A 23,021-nucleotide genomic window follows, 5' to 3' on the forward strand; every position below is an offset into this window, starting at 1 on the left:
TAGCAGGAGAATTCTGGCGATCATACTTGATGGAATTCGAGACGGAAATTATTCCGTCTTAGAGCATTGACGTTTTTAGAGACGCTTTTATTTATTCCGTCACAATAGTAAAGTAATATTATAATTTAACTTTATCTTAAATTATAATATACATAAAACAAATTGGATATTTGGGTTCAATTTGTTCCAAACGACGTTGTTTTCTTCTCCTCCCCATATTTTTTTTTTCATCTTCTTTCAGCTCTATCCATTCCACGTATCCATCTTCATTTCTTCTTTTTCCTTCTCTCTCTCTCTCTCGATCTCGAGTCCTCTCTTCTACACAGTGAAACCTTAGGTAAACAAAACTGCTGGCATCGGTTTCACTTCAGAATCCGACGAGTTCATGCCTTTTTAATTATTTGCTTCTTACATTTTTAAACTTCTTTTGCTCTCTCTGACCTATTTTCTTCTGTAATTTCTCTACCACTCTCAGGAATGGCTAGGGATTGCAAAGAGGAGGTGGTTCTCGCGACTTAGGGCAGCGGATCTGGAAACTAGAATGCAGTCGTCCACCTAATTTCAAGATTAGTTTTTTTTTAACTCTAAGCTTACGATTTGGTCCTTAATCTCCTTTTTTCTTTTTTTTTGTCATGTTTGGTTCTAGTTAATTTTTTCTCTGGTATTTTTAAGTGCACAAAGCCGAGTTCGAGGATTGTTACTTTGTTTCCTTATATCGTTGGTTTCCTTTTTCAATTTACTTGGGCTTTTTTGCTCTGTTTTTTACTTTTATTTCTGTTTCCAAACTATTCCATGCTGAGAAGTTAGGGATTTCTTCTATCCGTTTGATCCACAGGGACTACCAAGTTCTAGCATTAGTTTAATTTTTTTTTGTTGAAAGAAAACATTACTTTGATTTTAGTTCCTAAGATTTTGATACACCTGTTTACTGATTCAGCATCTTTAGATTTCAACGGGAAACCATCTCTTGCTTGTCTTTTCTGCTGTCTTCTCTATTTGTTTAAGCTATTTTGGAATGTCCTGGAATCCAAACCTGGAGATACTAATGAAATTATAATGACAGTTCCACCATATGTTCTCTGTTTGGAGAAACTGTTCATCTGGTTGAGTTGGTGGATCGGGTCAACTTGGCCATTTAACCCCATTTAATCTTAAATATATTTATAATATGGTATATATTTATGGGTGTGTAAGTCACCCTTGAAGTGAATTAGCTGGTTGAATTTCTCAATTATAGTATTTGATTAGTTTTGAAGGTACAAGGTGTTTTATGGTGTTTTCAGTATACCCCTGTCGATTACATTTTTGCTTACTCTAATTTTCAGGTGATAGGCGACTTGTTTAGTCGGGCACTAATGTATGTGATCAGCCTACTAAGACAAAACTTGGAGGCATATTTGTTATTGTAAGTGAGCTCCTTCCACCATTATGCTCTTCATTGCATTTCCTCTGCCTGCTAGAACTTCAAGGAGGGTGCTTTTTCGCTCCCTGTAAGATTTTATTGGAAAAGGTAATATCTAACCCTATATAACATTGATCACTTTATTTATAAAATAGAATTCTGAGTTTACTGACGTCTTATAGTCCATTGAATTAGAAAGAAACATAAGAGAATTTTTGTTGAGTTGATGAATATATAAAGCTGCTAGGATAGAGTATGAACATAAGTTTAGTTTCTCATGTCAGTAATTGTATTACAAGTTATCTTTTTCAATAAGATGGTGGATTTGAATTCCTTAATTATGATAAAAATCGAAACTAAGGGTAAATTGCATAGACGGTAACTGAAGCTTGGGATATTGATTTCAATAAGTGATTCTAGTCAATTTGTGTATAAAAACTCACTGGAATGTTAACATGGCGTAGAAGAAGACAGATGATTATATGATATCAAATAACTGTAGCTGCATTTTTCCCATCCTTAATCTCATTTGATTAGTTTCTAAGCCCTCTTTCTTTTTCTCTAACAATCTCTGGGCTTAAACTATTAGTTTTTGTATATAAATTTGATGGAATTGCTTCATTGATATCAAATGTAAAGTTCAGTGATTTTATGGAAAGAAAACGAAGTTGAATAATATGTTTGAAATCGACTCCAAACTTCAATAACCGTAGACGCATTTTACCCGTCCTAATCTCATTTTCTTATGTTTTTAAGCTCAATTTCTAAGAATCTCTTGGCAATATATACTGCTTCTATACTTTCTCAGAGTGCTCATAAGTCAAACAGAAATTCAATTTAGCATGAATGTGATGCTGACAAAGTTGAGTGAGGAAAGTGCATTTGACTTTATAAGTGTTGGTATATCAATTTTGATCAAGTGTCATCGTATCTGATCTATGCTATACTTTTCTGTGTTGGTTCATGCACATTCTTTGGGTTGTAATTGTAGTATGTGATCTATATATATTCCAAGTGATTATATTTGATATAAATGAAACAAAAATGATAATTATGTCAAAAAGGTAATGTAGGGTGAGTTTTCTCTGTAAATCGCATTCTCATATGAGAACCTAATAACCCTGCATTTTCCATTGTCATGTCATACTCGTGTTATGTGATTTATATGTTCTATAGGATTATATATGATATAAGTGCAACAAAAATGATAATTGTGTCTAAGGGGTTGTTTTTTTAAATCCTTTGGTCAATTTAAAAATTGAAAGCCCTAAATTGGGTATGATACTTGCATGAATTCATTGTCACTTCCAATTAGTCCAATTTTGTAAATAAGATTTTTTTAGTTTGGGATTTATATAAATGTATAACATGAAGGTTTCCTAATTATTGGTAATATCAGTAGTGCCTTCTAGCAAGTAACTATTTATGATCATGATTTAATGGTTGTTCTTTTAAATCCTTTTGATATAAATAGAAGTTCCCAAGTTCTAGTTTACTAGTAACAGGAACATATTCTATTTGATTTTGTTTGGAATAGTTGAAACTAGATATTTCTACTATGTGGACATTTCTAGTTATTATCCAGCCAATTAATGCTTGAAGCAAATTGATACTAGTAAGAGTTTTTCATTCTTATGTACAACTGTGCAAACATGTTGTTTCTTGTACGGTAAACCCAAGTTTTTCTGTTTTTATGTGTGAATAAGATAGCTATTAAGCTAAGGCTTCAATTTTCCAAATTTATCTTCTACGATTTCTGAATGGCAAGAAAATTGTCACGTGCTTTAATGCGTGAATACCATTGATTAGAGTTCTGTTATTGTTACCTAATGGAGGATCATTTTTCCTTGGCAACCAGCACCCGATTATGTTCAGTCTAGTCTGTCTGATTAGGGAATGGTATTTGCATAATATACTGACTCTAGTGAGTAAGTGGATGAAAACAACTATCTCATGGAATATAAATTAGTTTTTCCGCAGTACAAAACGTGTAAAATGAAACAAATGCAATATATTTTAACAAATTAGTCACAACTAGAAAGGAAAAATAGAATACTAATGGAATATGGTACTTTCAAAAATAAATGGATAAAAAGGTTGCTTCTACTTTCTCCCAAAATTGATACGTGTCAGCAACAGAAATGGGTACACCTATATATAATCAAATCATATACTAATTCGAAGAAGAAGAAAAATCAAATTTGGACTAAATTGATATTCGAAGTTTATTTAGGGGGCCAATCAGTCATAAGATCCAAGTAGAATATTCTATATACACAATACAATACAATAATGTTTTAATCATGTGTATGTTTTTTGTACACTTGCAGCTTTAATATGCATATGCTGACATACATGCTCCCTTTCGGTCTATCTGGTGCTGTAAGGTACATGTGAAATTAATATAAACTCCTGAATTTTGCCTACTTTTTCTGGAAAACAACAAAACAAAAATGTTTTGATTACAGTAAGAGAGTGTCAAATGAACTCGGTGCAGGCCGTCCACAAGCGGCACGATTAGCAGTCTATGCTGTGGTTTTTATGGTTGCTATTGAGGGTTTTACTGTGGCTACGATCATTATCTCTGGTCGAAGATATTGGGGCCATTTGTTTAGCCATGACAAAGAGTTGGTGAAATATGTGGCTCATATGATGCCAATTCTTGCAACTTCACATTTCACTAATGCTATCCAAACAGTGCTTTCAGGTCTGCCTGTCTGTTTGTCACAATCTGTGTGTTTATTTCATATGACTCTGATGTTTGGCATATTGCAATAATGAAATAAAATTGTGAAATTCAGGGACGTGCAGAGGATGTGGGTGGCAAAAGTTGGAGCATTTGTTAATATGGGTTCTTATTATATTGTTGGGATTCCTTTAGCTGTTGTATTAGCTTTCGTCTTCCATGTTGGAGGAAAGGTGCGTATCATTAAAAAAAAGTGTAATAGATTTTACGTTTTGTACTGATATACTGACTCTTTCACAGTATATTATGTGGATTCATTTTGCATCTTTAGCTCTGCTTCTGTAATTTTTCCTCCACTTTCTCTACATTTGATTCAAGATCTGTAATTCTAGCCAAATATTCTGTGGATTCATTTTGCATCTTAAGGTGTGTAAATTTTTGCTTCATTAGACAAAATTCAATGGCATCATTCTCATGCCTCACTAATTCTTCTTGTGCACGGGCTACTTGTTGGTTTATTCTTTCTCTTCAGGTCTTCTGTTTTGCAAAGGGACGCTATGTCGTGTTGTTGAATATCATTCTAATATGGAACGGATGCATGCGTGCTAAAGCGTTTTGAAGGGGCGCCATCAAATTTTTTGGGTATGCATGATGCACAATTTGGAGGCTAATTTTATATAGGGTCTACAAACATTTTATTAGATTATTAGAATATTACGCAACTAATATTAGCCTACTTTTTGTAATTATGATCTTACATGGATTTATATTAATGTATTTTTTGTTTAAGCTATATTCTTATTCTTATTATATATATATACATATATGAATTATAAAATATTCTTTTAAATGGATTATTTAGTATTAAAATAAAATTAAAAACATTATATTGAGACGGAATTCCGTCACAAATCGAATTTAATGACGGTATGAAGATTTTGACGGTTAGTCCGTCTTTGTATTTCGTCATAGTTGTATGACGAAAAAACGTCAGTAAATACATGAGGATATCTTAACGTTTATTTCCGTCTCGAAATCCGTTTCCACTTAGTGACGGAATTCCGTCAGCAGTCCGTCACAATGTTCCGTCACAATAAACGTAACTGAAATCTGCGTCGACTGATATAACCACGGTTTTGATCCGTCACAAATTCCGTCACTGAGGTGAAATAGTGATGGAAATAGACGTTTTATGACGGAAATTTCCGTCACTGTTCGACAGTTTTCTAGTAGTGATAATTCAAATACTGCTAATAATTCCTCTCCTAAACTAGATAGTCTAGTTTATCTCTAAAACATCACACACACCGAGTTTTTTTCTGAGCTCTTGGAACACTTCAAGCTTGAGTGGTTTGGTTAAGATGTCAGCTACCTGTTGCTTATTACCACAGAACTTTAACTGAACTGCTCCCTCATTCACTAGATCACGCAGGAAGTGAAAACGCACATCTATGTGCTTGCTCTTACCATGTAAGACAGGATTTTTGGAGAGCTTGATGGTAGAGCTATTATCACAAAACATTTTTGGACTTGTGCTTCCACCATAGCCTAGTTTTGTCAACACTCTCTTCATCCAGACCATTTGACAAGCACAAGAAGCTGCAGCCACAAATTCTGCTTCTGTGGTGCTAAGAGTGACTATGGGCTGCTTCCGAGATGACCATGCTACAGCTACACTGCTAAGAAGAAATGGGTAGCCTGATGTACTTTTCCTGTCCTATATGCACCCAGCATAGTCGCTATCTGTGTAGCCAACTAGCTCTTGATTTCCTCCACGTTGATAGAAGATGCCATAGCTCACAGTTCCTTGTAAATACCTTAGTATTCTTTTTGCTGCCATCATGTGTAACTCAGTTGGAGCAGCCATGTATCTACTGATCATACTCACAACATACATCATATCTGGTCGGGTGGTGGTTAAGTACATCATACTCCCAACAAGTTGTTTATACAGGGAGCTATTTACCTTGACTCCTTCATCATCTTTGTGGATCTTACTTCCAGGAATGATTGGATTCAGAACTGAGTTGCTTTCTGACATTCCAAACTTCTGCAAGACTTCTTTTGCATACTTCTTTTGGCTGATGAAGATTCCACTATCAAGCTACTCAACTTCTATTCCGAGAAAATATTTCATTTTTCCCAAGTCAGACATTTCGAACTCTTGCATCATTGATTGCTTGAATTCTTTCAACATAGTCTCATCATCGCCTGTATAAATCAAATCATCCACATATAAGCTGACGATCAGGTGTTTACCTTGTTGATTAACCTTAGTAAACAAAGTTTGCTCGCTTGCTTCTTTGTCAAAGCCCATGGTTTTGAAGTGAGACTCAATTCTGCTGAACCAAGCTCTTGGCACCTGTTTAAGCCCGTACAAGGCTTTCTTGAGCTTGTAAACTTTAGCCTCCTTATGCTTCCTTTCATAGCCCTTTGGCTGGTCAACATATACCTCCTCTATGAGTTCTCCTTGCAAGAAAGCTGACTTCACATCTAGTTGAAATACGCCCCAGCTTCTTTGAGCAGCAAGAGCTAGGATCATTCGAATCGTGTCCATACGTGCCACTGGTGCATACACCTCTTCATAGTCAACTCCATATTGCTGAGCATATCCCTTTACCACTAAACGGGCCTTGTACTTGTCAACCTTGCCATGTTGATTTAGCTTTGTCTTATGGACCCATTTGACTTCTATACTTGCAGCTTCCTTTGGTAAATCAACCAGAGTCCAAGTGCCATTCTTCTCAATTGAATTGATCTCATCATCCATAGCCTTTTTCTAGTTCACATTTTGCACAGCTTCCTCGAATGTCAAAGGATCAGAGCTAGCGGGTGAGGTAGAGTTGACTAAATCATCTTGACTGACGCCAGTGGAGTTGACAACGTAATCCTTCATCCATGTTGGAGCTCTCCTGATGCGCCCTTGACTCACATTCTCAGTATTTTCAGCACTTTCAATTGCAGCTACTGGGCTTGCAGAATTTCCAGCAACAACACTTGTTAAATTCTCAACTGCAGTAACTTCCTATGCCGTTGCTATTGTCTCAGTTGGAGTTGCAGCTTCCTCAATCTCAGGCTCTAGTGCAGGCATTTCATCTCCAATAGATTGCTCATCTTCCCACTCAACCTGCAGCTTAACTAATTCGGAATGGCTCTTGTTCCAATCCCATTTCTTATCTTCTTCAAAAATCACATCCCTGCTCACTACAATTTTCTTTCTAATGGGATCATACAGACTATATCCCTTAGACTCTGTACTGACTCCAAGTAAGACACATGTTGTGCTCTTACTGTCCAATTTAGTTCGCCGAGCATTTCTATATTGCTTGAATACAGTAAATGCATCACTTTTATAAACAAGGAAATACACCCAGGCTTTCCTACTGAAATCATCAATGAAGCTTATAAAATACCTCTTTTGACCGTGAGACATTGGAGAGATGGGACCACATATGTCTGCATGTATGAGTTCCAAAGGCTCGGCTGCTCTCCACATAGCTTTCTTTGGTATGATTTCCCTATGTTGCTTGCCCTTTAAACATTCAGTGCACACAGTTTTGCTCTCTCCAAGACTTGGTAAGCCTCTTACCATGTTGTTGCTCTGTAATGATTGAAGGCCGGTGTAGCTTGAGTGTCCAAATCTGCAATGCCAGAGATGTGCAGCTTCTTGGGCATCGGTTTGAAAACATTGTTCCTTTGTTGCATTGCTATTTGAGATTAAGATGAACATCCTGTTAGCCGTCATCTTACTCTAAAAAATGAGGCCTTTAGAAGGATGATAGATGCGACATTCATTGTTCTTGATCAGAAATGGCAAGCCTTTTTCTTGAAGTTGTCCAATGCTAAGCAAATTATTCCTCAGCTCAGGGACATAGAATACATTTTGAATAACATGGCTTGCTCCTTCAAAATTCAGTCTCACACTGCCCTTGCCAACTACCTTCATCTTCATGTGATTTCCCAGGCTGACGTCTCGTTTGAACCCTTCCTCCATGGCACAGAATAGAGAGGCGTCTCCGCACATGTGGTTGCTACACCCACTGTCTAAGAACCACACGTCCTGTATTTTTGCTTCAGCAGCTTCAATATATGCCATAAGAAGCATCTCTTCATCTTCATTCAACTCAACATAGTTAACTTGCTTTCCCAAATTGGAACACTCATACTGAAAGTGACCCAATTGATGACACATATAGCATTCAATGGTTGCCTTATTGAAATTCTGATGCCCCCGACCACGTCCTCTTCCTCCTCTGAAGGCATTTCTCCCTCGCCCTCAATTGTTGCCGCCTTCACTGTAAGATACTGCTAGTCCTTGCTCCTCGTCAGGTTCTTTCTTGAACTTCTGTTCATGGACCAAGAGAGAACTTTGTAGGGCATCTACAGAAAGTTCATCAACATCCTTAGCTTCCTCAATGGAGCACACAATATAGTTCCATCTCTCCGTCAATGTTCGCATGATTTTCTCGACAATTTTGACATCGCCCACGGATTCTCCACAATTTCGCATGTCATTAGCGATGACCATCACCCTCCCAAAGTAATCATTGCTTGATTCACCTTGTTTCATGGCCCAGACCTCGAACTCCCTTCGAAGCCGATGGAGTTGAGCGCGCTGAACTCGAGCATTCCCCTGATATTTCATCTTCACCAAATCCCATAATTGCTTGGACGTCTCCTTCTTCGTTATGGTTTTCAGAATTGATTTGTCTAGAGATTGAAACAAATAATTCTTTGCCTTCAGATCCTTCAGTTTCATCTCGTCTAGGACCTTCTTCTGGGCATCTGACAGAATAACACCATCTCTGGGCAGAGTATAGTTGTCTCCACCACGGTCCAATACTCTTTTGATCGAAGGAGGTTTTCCATGACCATACTCCAGTGATCATAATCCCCATCAAATTTGGGAATTGAAGGTGTTGAGAAACCACCATTCTTCTCTTCAGATCCCATGTCGACTTCTCTCGGAAGCACTCTCTGTTTTTTTTTAACGCTCAATCTGTCTATGAAGTCTCTCTGCTCTGATACCAGATGTTAACAATTAGAGATTCTGGCAACTGACTTGTCTTTCATTGAATTGGAAATGCTATTAAATAGCTTACAAAGATAACTGACCACTACTACTTAGTGGCTTGCAAACTGGCCTACGTGTTAACAGAAACAAATCAAATAAGCTGCTAGAGATCCCTACAAAATAGGACATGAACTAATTAATAGAAACTGCAAGGACTAAGTCAAATATTGCTAATAATTCAAATACTGCTAATAGCAAGAACATAATCTTCCAGAAGATTCTGCTTCTGGTAAAGTTTGGTTCAACTTCATTTCTCAATTCTATAGTGTTATTGATCTTCTGAATCTATTAAATACTACTGAAAGAATGACTGTCACGTCAAATAGAATGACGTGAAATGCTAGTGAAAGAATGACATGTCATGTCAACTAAAAGTCAGACTTACCATGCAATGACACGTCAGATAACTAGTAGGGCTTAATACTGAGCTACACGGACACTCTTCTTTAATAGTGTTTTTGTATTCTGTGTCCGTGTCTGTTCTTATTTGAAGGCTATTTTATAAAAGTTATATTTTAGAAATAACGTTTCTGGTATTTCCATAATGCATGGAAGAAAGTGAAATCTAGATTAGCGGCGAAAGCTAAAGCTAGAGTAGCAGCGAAAGCTAGCTCCTCTATTGTTCAACATCCTCTAAATGATTCTACTAGAGGTAAAGTTCTTCGTGTTCATTTTGTTTAATTTCAGTTCTCAATTCCATATCTGTTATGGTAATTTCGTATTTCGTGTCAAAATCATGTTATCTTATATATATATAGTCCATATGGTTATATATGATATAGATACAAGAAAAATGATTTTGGTGTCAATAGTATGATATGATATCACTAGGATTGTCTCTGGAAATTATGCTTTTGTGTCAGAAATTGTCACCACTGTTATTGATCATCTGAGTCTATTTCTTGTATTCCCTTATTATTAGTCACATGAGCTTGTTTAATGCACATATCACTTTAACAAAATTTAGTAGGTCAATAGGTCACCCTAAATAAATTCAAAGGCCAATAAATTACTTTATATAAGTTTCTGGTACTAATGGTGGATCTCTCAAATTATAAGAATTTGGGAGATATCACTTCATGTCATAGAAGATTATACTTTTGCCACAGTATTATGTTTAATGATTGTATATGGCAAAAATGCATGTTTGATCAATTCAATTTTTACTGATTAAACTAATGTTCTTTTATATCTTAAATCTGTTTTGGTGATTTAAGGAAACGCCGAAAATATAAGAGACCCGAGACTGCATCAGAAGCTAAAGCTACTTCATATGTAGTTCAGCAAAGCTTCTTTTTAGCGAAAGTAACATCTTACAGACTGGTTGTTACTTCATACTCTATTATTTGGAAAAAGAAAGAACATTCAAAGTCCCTAATCTTTTCAGTTTTTGTTGATTTGAGCCCTTGAACTTCTAATTTTACACATTGACCTGTCTGTCAATTATACCTGCTTCCCAAATTACTTAATTGGGACATACAATTTGTACAGTTTCTCTATATAACGACATTAGACTTCTTCAAGGGCTTAATCAATGAAAATAAAAAAGATAGGAGTTTTAGAATGTTTTTCGCCTAATTCTTTCATCAAATCTTCTCTAATTATTGTTTCCAAACAGGACATACCCGAATGGTTTGAGAGGCTGCAGTTCCAAAACATAAAGTGTTGCGAGGTGATTCTTATAGACCAAGAGGGAAAATCTTGGCCAGCAAATTTCCAGCAAAAAGATTCAGATGGTGAAGCTTATGTAGGAGACGGTTGGAATGAGTTCCGAATGGCTAATTGAGCAAGGGGATTCTTTTGTTTTCGAGTTCATCGAAAAATCCAAAACACCTAGACTAATAATGTTATTATATTGCAGAGTTCAAAACCAACAATATGCTTCATCCATCGACAAACCTTATTTCTACGTCATGGTTGTTGCATCTGCTGTTAGAAACCGTCGAATTGTGAGTAGTAACTAACCCAAATCAATAAAATCTCAATAATGATGTATTTATTTTTCACACCTTGAGATAAAAAAAAAAAAATTGCAGAGAATTCCAAGAGATTTTGCATGGGATAATGGTCTTGCTACTAGCAAATGTCCAGATATAACCATTAAGAATGAAATAGGAAATTCATGGACAGTGAAAACAAAGATGGATAAAAATGTGAAGTTTTTATTAGTTATGGATGTTGGAAAATTTTGAATAAAATTATTTGTTAATTTTAATACCAACAAACACCTCCTTTCATTAACAATTGTGTCTTTCGTGAACAGTCGTGTTCGTACGTAAAAGTTGTGTCTGTCCGTGTGTACAGTCGTGTTTATTCGTGAAATGACATATCCTTTTGAGTTCTATTTATATAGAATGGATTGTCAAATTCACATACTGCTTTCTGTCTGTTCACATTGTTCTTGTTTTCCTACTCAAATCTGTTGTATTCTGGGAGACAATCGTTAATAGCGACGACATCTGTCTTAACGAAACTGCTAATACAGTTTAATTTCCAGTTTTACTGTCTGTATATTTTTCTGTGTTTGTTTTGTTTTTTGGTTAATCACATCTAACATTTTTAAGACAGGCGTAATCGTTTGTCTAACATTCTTAAGACAGATTATAAATTTGTTTGCTGATTTTTCCAAAGAACACTTACAGAAGAATTGTTTGAAACAGATTCTTAGTTCTTTCCAAGTGCTGAGAGAAAAGCATTATTCGAATGATCAAAAGCTAAGTTTTATTTATGTTGTCGGAATTAACCATGTTTGTTGATATATGATTAATTGATTATATAGTTTAGAAAATGATGAACTCTGATACTTGTCTTTTTTCCAAGGATTTATGTTGTTATTGTTAGTGCAATTCCGTATATGAATTTGGAAGAGCAAGTTTGCAAATAATGTGCAACAGTATTAGTAAAATCATGTTCTTGGGTTGGGAACAGTGCAGTTCTTGTGCTGCATTTGGAGTCCGAATTTAAAAAAGTTATATACCATATTGCGAGTTTGGTTCTAACTTTTTACTTTGTTTTATTTTTTCGTTTTGGTACATGCAATTTTTATAGTTGTTTTTGTGGTCGATCTGAGGTCATATTCCGAATGGTATCATTTACGAATCTAACATACAGGACACATTAATTGCTTTGACGAACAGATCATAATTAGAAAATTATGGTGGGACAGCTTGAAGAACAACTTAATATATATATATATATATATATATTTTTTTTTTTGTTTAAATAGATTATAATTTTCCAATACTAACATTGTTTGTTTGGAATTTCAGGAAATAAATTATCAATTTTATTTTCTTAAATGTCGTTTGGCATGTGTTGGTACATATGTTAATTGAAGATGGATCCGGTTCTAAGAACACGGTCACTTCAGAGGCAGTAAGCCTACTTGTACCAGTGGCAACGTTTAAGCCACACTAAAAGTCTAGGAAAATTCATTGATATGAATTTTAAAGACTTGGTGATAAAAGAAAATACGTTTTCTTTAGAGATGATAATGATATGCGAAAATTCCATATTTGATATTCTCGCGCGTAAGGGTTGATTTACATTAGAAATGTGAAATATCATAAATTGACAAATTTGAGCAGTAATGTTATCTAACCGAGTTAGGCGCTGGTAGATGAACATTAGTTGGCTAGATTTAATTTATGAAAGTCACTAAAAATGTAGAAATCAAATTGCTTTAAAATAAGTACGTCACAATGATGGAATCGAAGAAAAATATCATATCAGTCGGTGAATATGCGGTATAAAAAGCTTTTGTATGATAAGTTACAAGTAGAAAAGCTTCCATGTGATAACACCGTTAGTCAATTGATCTCAACGAGTGTCGTCCTTGTTGATTTTGTGGAATCAAAGGATAACACAGCGGATCCGCTAACCTAGAGGTTAAACCGAGATCAAATTGAAAAATCATCGAAAGGAATGAGACTAAAGCCCAGAGAGAAGATGCGTTATGTGAAGGAAAACCCTACCTAGTTGACTGGAGATCCCAAGATCTAAGTTCAAAGGGACAACCTAATTGCATAAACCTTGCGCGATCCACTGTGGGGGTTAAACCCTCGTCCATTCCTAGATGTAAACAGTGACACCAACGGGAAAAGGTTAAGCTATATGCTTTTAATGTTACATTATGCGTCAGTATTCTGAGCAAATAAATCACCTATGTTAGAGTGAAGTGGGGTCGCTTCGATGGAGACTAGTGTGGGGCCTAGTTCTCTTAAACTCTCGCAGAACCAGGTGATGTTCATGACCATAACGAACATAACCATGAGAACCATACCGTGTTATGTTGGTATCTGTGTGGGGTATATCATCGTTTACACAAACGGCAGAATAGTTCAAAGCATCGCGTCTACTAGTCAGCTAGTAAAGTAAATATACTTTCACAAGGGAAGGTTCAAGGCACATTAGCTATCTATCTTATGCAGATATCAGCTGTAGAAAGTTATCACCACATCCAAATCATCTCGTTTCTAATTTTATTCATATGGGGGATTGTTGGAAAATTTTGAATAAAATTATTTGTTAATTTTAATACCAACAAACACCTCCTTTCATGAACAATCGTGTCCTTCGTGAATAGTCGTGTTCGTACGTAAAAGTCGTGTCTGTCCGTGTACAGTCATGTTTATTCGTGAAACGACATATCCTTTTGAGTTTTATTTATATAGAATGGATTGTCAAATTCACATACTGCTGGAGAAAATATTCTCTGAGATTCTTCCTGCTCTCTGTCTGTTCATATTGTTCTTGTTTTCCTACTCCGGTGATAACTAGGCTACACACGGATTGAGTTCGCTTGCATAATTTGTTGTATCCTGGGAGACGATCGTCAATAGCGACGACATCTGTCTTAAAAAAACTGCTAATACAGGCCTCAGATTTGTCTAACTCTCTTCTTTTAATTTCCAGTTTTACTGTCTGTATATTTTTCTGTGTTTGTTTTGTTTTTTGGTTAATCACATCTAACATTTTTAAGACAGACGTAATCGTTTGTCTAACATTGGATGGACTAAATTTGCTCAAGAAAATGGGATAAAAGAGGGAGATGTTTTCATGTTGCAACTTGTCGAGGAAAAAGGGCAAACACCTTTGATGAATTACTATGGTAAAGTTCCAAATCCGAGTTTATTTCTGAATTTAATGTTATCAATTTTATGATATTTAAACTTCACCTTTTGACCTATTGATAACTTATGGAAAAATCCTTGATCGGAGCACTTCCCTGTGAGGCGCCGTTGGGATCGGCCGGGGACACTCCGATGCCAAAGTCAGTAATATTTCTGAGAATAAACTGTAAGCACAAAAGTAGAGAATCAGTAAGTGTACCTTTGATCCTAGGAAGCTGGGGTATTTATATAGGTTTCTGTAACCTTCAGCATTAATGGGGAAGCAGGTGAAGAGTCATGTCATTACTCATCTTTAATGGCTATCAATTCTCCATTAATCCCAGCATTTAGCATTGAAAGCCTCAGAGTTGAGGTATTCGAACAGTCAAGTCTTTATTCCCCTTTAATGGCTATTAATTGCCATTTAATTGTATTTATTCCCATCCATGGATGGTAATAAAGGCGCTTTTTCGTATTCTTTGATCCGTCAAGGCGTATGTATGCTCTCCTTGAGAGCTATGGCGGGTCTCCGCTACTCGCTCTCATCGGGCGTATCTCGTTATGGCATATCTCGCCATGGTCCACGTGGCGTGACATAATGCTAGAGACTCCTTCCTTTTCCTCATTATTTGCATATTCGTCCCTGCATTAATTATCATTAATTCCACATTAATCATGCATAAATATCTCTTTTAGAAGAAATAATGGTTAGCCATTATTTCTATTAATTTTCCCTTATTCCTTATTCAAGAATAATTTGGGTTGTTATCAGAAGCCCCCCCTAAAGGTATAAAAAGCTCTTTAGGGCTGTCTAAATGGGGTTTTATTTTTCTATCTTGGAGGAAAGTGGACCCGCCCTAGATGGGGGATCATATATGGAAATGATGCGCCTTTTGGGGCTTCCTTATGCGGGATCTTATGAACAAGATCCGCCCTATGTGGGATCATATATGGATATGATGCACTTTTAGGGGCTTTTGCTTCCTTGTGGATAGGTGGCCAACCGTATCCATTGTTATCCTGTAGGGACTTCTTGAGAGTTATATTTCCTTTAGAAAGGGAATAACCCGCCCTTTATGGGACCATTTGTTCCTACGACATAGGATTATGATTCGCCTTAGGGACTTCTTTTGTTCAGTTCTGCCATATTGAGGAGAATGACCCGCACTTAGGGATCAGCAAGAATGATCAGCCATTTAGGGACTTTTGTGGAGGCGAGACTTTGTTATTTCTATGATGAAGATGAGGATTCATTACTTTGATGAAAACGAGACTTCATTGTTTGGATAAAGACGAGACTTCATTAATTGGATGAAGACGAGGCTTCATTGATTGGATGAAGACGAGGCTTCATGAATTGGATGAAGATGAGGCTTTATTAATTGGATGAAGACGATGCTTCATGAATTGGATGAAGACGAGCCTTCATTGTTTGGAGATGAAGACGAGGCTTCATTAGTTGGATGAACCCTTTGCTTTCCAGAACTATTTTTACTAATGCATTATATCTTTTAGCAAGTAATTTTCTAGAATTTGGTTTAGGATTTCTCTGATTGTTTAGGGTAGGTGGCCAGCCGTACCCCAATGTGTGAACCTTTGTGAAGGTTTAGAAGCTTTTATTCCTGGTGAGGAAGTTAAGCTGCCTTAGGCGATCGATTTGCTTCCTATCTTTGAGGTGAATCGATCCGCCGCCAGGTCTTGAGACTCTTCTTTGGGAAGAGTATTTGAGAGTGTAAAGTTCTCACGTCTGAGAAATGTTTTAATTCTGTCTCTGACGGCAATCAATTGTTTCCTATCTTTGAGGTAGATCGATCCGCCGCTGAGATTATTGTCCGATTGTTTGTAAAACTTAAGTACAATTGTTTTAATCCTTATGGTCGCCATTTACTTTTACGTTTGCGTAAGTAAATATATAAGTTTGTAGGATTTAATATGGAGTAGGTGGCCAGCCATACTCCGTTGTGCGAACCTTTGTGAAGGTTTGAAGCTGTTCTATTCCTTCTAGAGGAAGTAAAGCTGCCTAGGGGATCAACTTGCTACCTATCTTTGAGGTGAAGCGATCCGCCCGTAGGACTTGTGAACCCTTCTTTGGGAAGGGAGTGAGAGAGTGTATAGTCCTTACGTTCAAGGAATGTTTTAACTCTTTCTCGAATGGTGATCATCTAAAGATGGATCCGCCCATGAGAGTGTACTCCTATCTTTGAGGAGAAAGTTGAGCTCATTTGAAAGCTCCTGAGGGTCTGTGCTTCTTATCTTTGTGGAAAGGGGATCTGCCCGTGATGGGATCAATTGTCCTATCTTTGAGGTAATTGATCCACCTGTGGAACTTTTCATTCGCCAGCCACTGGGCGTATATCAGCACTAAAAGCTAGGCAAATGAATATAAGAAGTATGGCGAGAAAGAATAAATTATAAAATATAGGATACTATAATAGTTTAATGCACATATAAGAATATGTAAAAATACTGATTTTTAGGCCCATGGTTCCGTCTTTTCTGAGCAACTAGAACCGCATCCTCAATGATATTTAACTTATGAGTAATCACATCTGGGCTTACTCCTGTGGGGATCTCATTCTCCTATGTAAATATGCTTTCAGACTCAATGAGAACTTTTTTAACATCCTCTTTGATCTCAAGTTTTAATCCTTTGGCGATCCGCACCCGCTTTCCATCAGCAATAAGGAGCGTTTCTGTGTCGTCCAAAGCTGTAGTGACAAGTTAATATTTCTCACATTCGTCCTTTTTGTATTGTGGGCGGATTGATAGTGACGCCGAGTATAAGTCTCTTTAGCCACCTTTTGGTTCCCGCTAATCATTACTCCTCCTTTGCTGGTGGGAATGTACATTGTCAGACGACGGATGGAAATTAGGGCTGCAACCTCTGGCCTTTGGTCTGGATAGTGTGACCCGTCACTCCAATGATGTCAACAATGGTTGTTTCTATTTGGATCGGATCAACCTTTAGTTTGGCGAATGCACCTTTGGTGATGACATTGCGAGAACTGCCCGTGTCTTTACTCGCTTTATTTTATCTCCCATCCTTGAATCGCCATTGTTACTACCAATGCATCTGCATGTGGAGAGATTACTGGACCTATTTCTGCAAAAGGAGCAATGGAGGGATGTTTTATCCAGAGCGGATATTTTTGCGTTTTCCACGGGTGGCTGATACACTGGTCCATCTGCTATGACATTAATGACACTTTTGAATTTATTTTTGGGATCTGTCTTCTGCTTGTCATCTTGTTATTTGTTATTCTGGACAAAGCTATCTAGTTTGCCAGCTCCCAGCAAGCTTCAGTGTGGTGGCCAACCAATGTGGTGGCCAACCTGTAGTACGCTTTGGCGTTTCTTCCAACGGTTACATGCTCCCCTCCTTTGGGTTCGGGATATGTAATGTCCCGCTTATATTGAATCTTTTCTTTTATATTGTGGCAAGTTGGAAGCTTTAAACATTCTGTCCGCTTCGTACCCCAGGATCCGTGCTGTGAATGGCGAATTCATGTTAACTTGATGGCGTACCTTTCTGCATTGTTCTCTTGTCTATATAGAGCGGTATGCCCTCGTCTTTCAATCTCATCATCCGTGAGTTCAATGTTGAATCGTGATGGTAAATCCGGCTCTTGATCTTGATATCGATCATGTTGAGGTTATGCTTGGAGCTATGGTTTAACGCGGATGGATGTTGTCACAACCGTGGGAGCCATTTTATCTAGCTTCGAATATCTTGTCTCCGCATCCTTCAACATTTTGCTAACATAATAGATGGAGAACTGCTGACCTTCTTCTTCTTGAATAACCACGGTGCATATAGCTTTATCCATGACAGATTGATACAAATGCAGGTCTCCCCTTCAGATTGGTCTGCTCATCAAGGGTGGTTCTGCTAGGAATTGTTTTATACCTTGATATGCTTGTTGAAAATCTTTCTAGTACGATGATCCGCCCGTTCAACCTCTGGATCTTTCTCACCCATAGTGGGGCTTTCATTTAGGCGCTCTTTTCACCTTTTTCCTCGCATGGCTTTTATTTAGGCGCTCTTTTCACCTTTTTCCTCGCAAGGCTTTTATTTTATATGGATTTGCTCTAACTCCTTTTTGGCCAATGACATAGTCAAGGAATTTTTCTGAAGTGACTCTGCATATACACTTCTTTGGATTGAGCTTTATTTTTCATATCAGTGTTTGCACTGGTTGTAGTATTAGCAACTCCCTTGTACATGTGGGTTAGCACTGAAAGAACTCCAGAAGTGGGGCATACTCTGTCCATTATTAAAAGATTGTGGTAAGTCATAAAAGCTATATTCACTTACCTTGGGGATCAATGGCTTGATCCATGGAACATACTTCATAGCAAAAGAATGTTTGCATTTGCCTTGTTGGCAAATATCATGTATGATGCAATTCTCTTTATGGAATTTTTAGTTCATCTTGGAATCAACTTAATAATTCCTTCATGTTGGTCCCTGACTCTAGAAGGAACTTAGTCAAAAGATAAAACCGAGTAAATATTATATGTCAAACAAATTCATAATAGAATTTTAATCGTGCTTGTTTTAATAATAATATCACGTATACCATAAAGATTGCTACTGCATATGAATATCATAATGAATTCTTAATAAATAACCATAATGAGAATGGTTTAAGAATAATGTCCTTTTGTATTTCAATGCGCATTAATATCCAAGATAGCATATTTATTTTAAACGTCATAAATTAAAGAAAGGTAAGTGATGATTTAATAATATAGTTATATATAAAATTACTCTTATATCATTTCATTTGTACGAATAAAATAAAAGAGAAAGGGTAATTTTGGAAGAAAAATACATGTACCATGATTCTCCTCCAATTCGGGGTGTATGGAAAATTACCCAAAATTCATCCTCACATACATTCATATACCATCATCCAAACAATCTTTAAGGAATTCTCATGTATATCCTAAGAACTTTGCATAAATTAATGTTCTTATTCAAAACTGACGCTTACACTCTTTTGTAGTTAGCTTAGAACATGAAAATTTTGTTTATCCAATTTGGTAATTCATCATCCCAGAATGGCCTTAATAGTTAGGGACAATTACATGATAATCACAAATTGATTCAATATGTTCAATTCTCTTACGTTGGTAAAAGAAATTCTAATAATGTCAGATAAACAGTTTTTATATGAATAAATACATCCTTGTAAAAAAGGGAATGAAATAACTGTTTGACAAAACAATATTCAAAAATATGAATTTTTGATATTAAAAGTACTATATAGGAGAAAAGCCATATATAGATGGTGAATTGTACAAGGAAAAACCAAATATAATTTTTTTGTAATTTCTTCTAATAGTTAAATGCATGTTCATCCAAAAGACCGACCAGATCTAAATCAATTGTAATTACATGAGCCCTTTTATGATATTTTAATATCAAATGAAAAAATCACATTGAATGGATGATTTTTTTTTGTAAATCCCAAGATTACGGGTCTTATACATGCGTTTGTACTAATTCAATGATAATATCATATTACACTTGTCATGCATAAAAATATGAGGGCATAGTAAGCATGCAAGATTTAATGAAAGATTTGTGTCTATGACTTCATCTTTCACAGTTTATTAGATTTATCATAATAACATGTAATGATATTCAAAGCACTTTATAAGAGTGAGGGATCTCAATTTTCTTTAATTAAAAATGGAATAAGAAAGGGGAGGAAACTTATCTTTTTCATCATAAAATTCCAGATTTAATGTAGAAAACTCTTTCCCACCAATATATGGAGAACTGTATCTTTGGATAGATTTGTTGTACTGATTGAGCCAAAGTTTGAGATTGTGATTTCTATTCTGTTGACTCCATTGTTTTGTTCTTTGTGAAACTCTATACAATCAAGATTTTGTGATCTTCTGTTTGTTAGAGATCCATGTTCACCGCACCAATTGATAACTTATGGAAAAATCCTTGATCCTAGGAAGCTGGGGTATTTATATAGGTTTCTGTAACCTTCAGCATTAATGGGGAAGCAGGTGAAGAGTCATGTCATTACTCATCTTTAATGGCTATCAATTCTCCATTAATCCCAGCATTTAGCATTGAAAGCCTCAGAGTTGAGGTATTCGAACAGTCAAGTCTTTATTCCCCTTTAATGGCTATTAATTGCCATTTAATTGTATTTATTCCCATCCATGGATGGTAATAAAGGCGCCTTTTCGTATTCTTTGATCCGTCAAGGCGTATGTACGCTCTCCTTGAGAGCTATGGCGGGTCTCCGCTACTCGCTCTCATCGTGCGTATCTCGTTATGGCATATCTCTCCATGGTCCACGTGGCGTGGCATAATGCTAGAGACTCCTTCCTTTTCCTCATTATTTGCATATTCGCCCCTGCATTAATTATCATTAATTCTACATTAATCATGCATAAATATCTCTTTTAGAAGAAATAACGGTTTGCCATTATTTCTATTAATTTTCCCTTATTCCTTATTCAAGAATAATTTGGGTTGTTATCACCTATGATGTTAATGATGTTTTAGTTTAGAGGTTATAGATATAATTTATCCATGGGTTTTGAAGTTTCTACAAGCAGCCTAACTATTTGTTTTTCTTTGTTTTGGAAGCTACAAAACAAGAGATTGGTAGTAATCAAGAAGGCATAGGAGAAGATTTTGAACATGTTAACCGCACTGAAGCATCAACAGCAATTGTTCGGTACTGCACTAGAATTGTTTAGTATTATTCTGGATTATAGTGATGAGTGTCACTTTTATTTGACTTGTCAGAAAACAAATCAAATTTGTTCCTTAGGCGGGTTGGGTGTAAGGGGTTGTATGTAATGTTTTTGGAGAGTTGAGGGGTTGAGAGGTTGTCCCCTAAGTTGAGGAGGTCAGGTGAAAAAAGTTACAAGTTTAGGGGGTTGGGTGCCTATTAAGCCTACTTTGAATGAGGTTTATAACATAAATCTCGAGGCGAATTTTAACTACGTATATTTAATATAATAGTGTTTGCATTTTTGTTAATTTACCAACAGGTGATTTTTATTGATAATGGCTATTTAGGGTAAATGATGAATTTTCCAAGATATTTACAAGCATCATGACTAATTAATATCGGAGCCGGGATGAAAAAACCGGGGTACGGGAATTAATCTGATTTATTAAATTAATCGCACATGCATTAAGGATAATTTTATTTATGAGGTTTTATTTAATTGATTGTATTTAATTTATGGTATACGGGTGAGTAATGAAATAATTAGGACAAAAGTAGGGGTTACATCTACTGAGAATAAAATGAGGGAAAACCGACTAAGATGGTTTGGCCATGTAAGACGAAGAGCGCTTGATGTGCCGGTTAGGAGGACTGAAGAGTGACAAAGGGATGTAGTGGTGAGGGGTAAGGGATGACCTAAGCATACTTGGAGGAGGGTGATCGAGAGTGATATGAGTTTATTGGGGATTGAGGAAAATATGGTAGTGGATAGGAAATAGTGGAGGGAGAGAATTTGTGTCGCTGACACGACTTGATTTCATGGTTTTATATGATGGTTCATGTTAGCCGACCCCGAATCATTTGCGGACTAAGGCTTTGTTGTTGTTGTTGTATTTAATTTATGGTAACAATAAGTAATCAACTATTCTTATTGGGCTGAATCGAATAAATACTATTTTACTAGGGACCAAAACTGACATTAATCCTTAACCTAATCCTAATTCTCCTCCTATATAAACCCTACTATTCTTAACCCCTCAACCCCTTTATTTCATTCAACCGAACCATTTTCTCTTGTAGAGATCCTCCCTCTCCCTTATCCCTCACCTATGGCTATTCCCTTTGGTTCATACTAAAATAAATAAGAAAGAAATAAGTGTCGAAACACAATTTCCACACTTAATTTTGATTATGATAATATTATAAGAAAATTAATATTCCATAATTAGTTTAAATATTGAAATTAAATATTGAGTTAATTGGATTAATTGTTTGTTAGGTGTGTTTGATGAGATAAGAGAAAGAAATAAAATTAAGGAAAGGCCTTCAAATGGACTAAACGTCCAAGACTCAATTCTGGCCCAATTGCTAGATGAATTCAAAAGCCGAGTCCAAGCCATGAAGGCCGATTTGATCCGGAATGTTGAAACACAATTTCCATACTGATTTTGATTAATATTAAGAGAAATTAATAACCCCATACTTAGTAAAACATTAAATTTAAATAAGAAAGGCATATACACACCCGCCTTAAACTTGGATCAAAGGCTCAACCAATGAACTGTGAAGGGCATAATCAATGAAAATACAATCCACTGTTTTTGGACCTATATTTATTTTCTTTGTTAATTTCATAACTCATGTGGTGTTTTATCTGATTTCTTGCGGGCAATTTATTTAAAAGGAGAATAACTGATAAAACAACTCCCCCCTCTCCCCACATGTTTTGTGGCAACTCAGGGTTGTTCATCATTTCCTTCATCATTTCCTTCAAAGTACGATTCTTATGTTCTGCTCTATTTTGAGGACAATATGATGGTGTTACCTCGTGAATAATTCCATATTTGGAGCAAAACTTGCCAATTGGTTCAACATATTCACCACCACGATCATTTCTAACCACTTTAATGTTTTTATTAAGTTTATTTTCTACTTCCTGCTTATAGAGAATAAATTTATCTATAGTAATGAAATATTTATTACCTCATCTAATTTAAATAAACTTTAAGTCACAAATATCACTATGTATAAGATC

General features: G+C 36.1%; 1 protein-coding gene across 8 annotated transcripts; it reads left to right on the plus strand.

Annotated features, from left to right (window-relative positions):
* Nucleotides 1–248: 248 nt before the first annotated feature.
* Nucleotides 249–4,881, plus strand: LOC136203365 (protein DETOXIFICATION 15-like). Of its 8 annotated transcripts, none has more exons than XR_010674805.1 (7): nt 249–337; nt 476–1,405; nt 3,733–3,789; nt 3,871–4,109; nt 4,204–4,321; nt 4,389–4,514; nt 4,621–4,881. XR_010674805.1 is itself a non-coding variant. In XM_065994490.1 (6 exons), exons 2-5 carry the CDS (start codon nt 1,356–1,358, stop codon nt 4,281–4,283), a joined length of 426 nt encoding a protein of 141 aa, XP_065850562.1. In that variant the 5' UTR covers nt 249–337; nt 476–1,355; the 3' UTR covers nt 4,284–4,321; nt 4,621–4,881. The 8 variants fall into 8 exon arrangements, 2 of the variants coding, with proteins under 2 accessions (XP_065850562.1, XP_065850561.1); XR_010674806.1 differs by having other exon boundaries at nt 4,420–4,514; XR_010674807.1 differs by having other exon boundaries at nt 476–1,510; nt 4,204–4,514.
* The last annotated feature ends 18,140 nt before the right edge of the window (nt 4,882–23,021 follow it).

The sequence above is a fragment of the Euphorbia lathyris genome, chromosome 8 (genome assembly GCF_963576675.1).
Source record: "Euphorbia lathyris chromosome 8, ddEupLath1.1, whole genome shotgun sequence".
NCBI classification, from domain to species: domain Eukaryota; kingdom Viridiplantae; phylum Streptophyta; class Magnoliopsida; order Malpighiales; family Euphorbiaceae; genus Euphorbia; species Euphorbia lathyris.

What these genes read in the sequence shown, in the direction of transcription:
- LOC136203365 (XM_065994489.1), top strand. Translation starts at nt 1,356, where the DNA reads ATGTATGTGATCAGCCTACTAAGACAAAACTTGGAGGCATATTTGTTA. An exon ending in GGTCTATCTGGTGCTGTAAG is followed by an intron (nt 3,790 to 3,870) that starts GTACATGTGAAA and finishes TTTTGATTACAG; the next exon opens with TAAGAGAGTGTCAAATGAAC. An exon ending in TATCCAAACAGTGCTTTCAG is followed by an intron (nt 4,110 to 4,203) that starts GTCTGCCTGTCT and finishes TGTGAAATTCAG; the next exon opens with GGACGTGCAGAGGATGTGGG.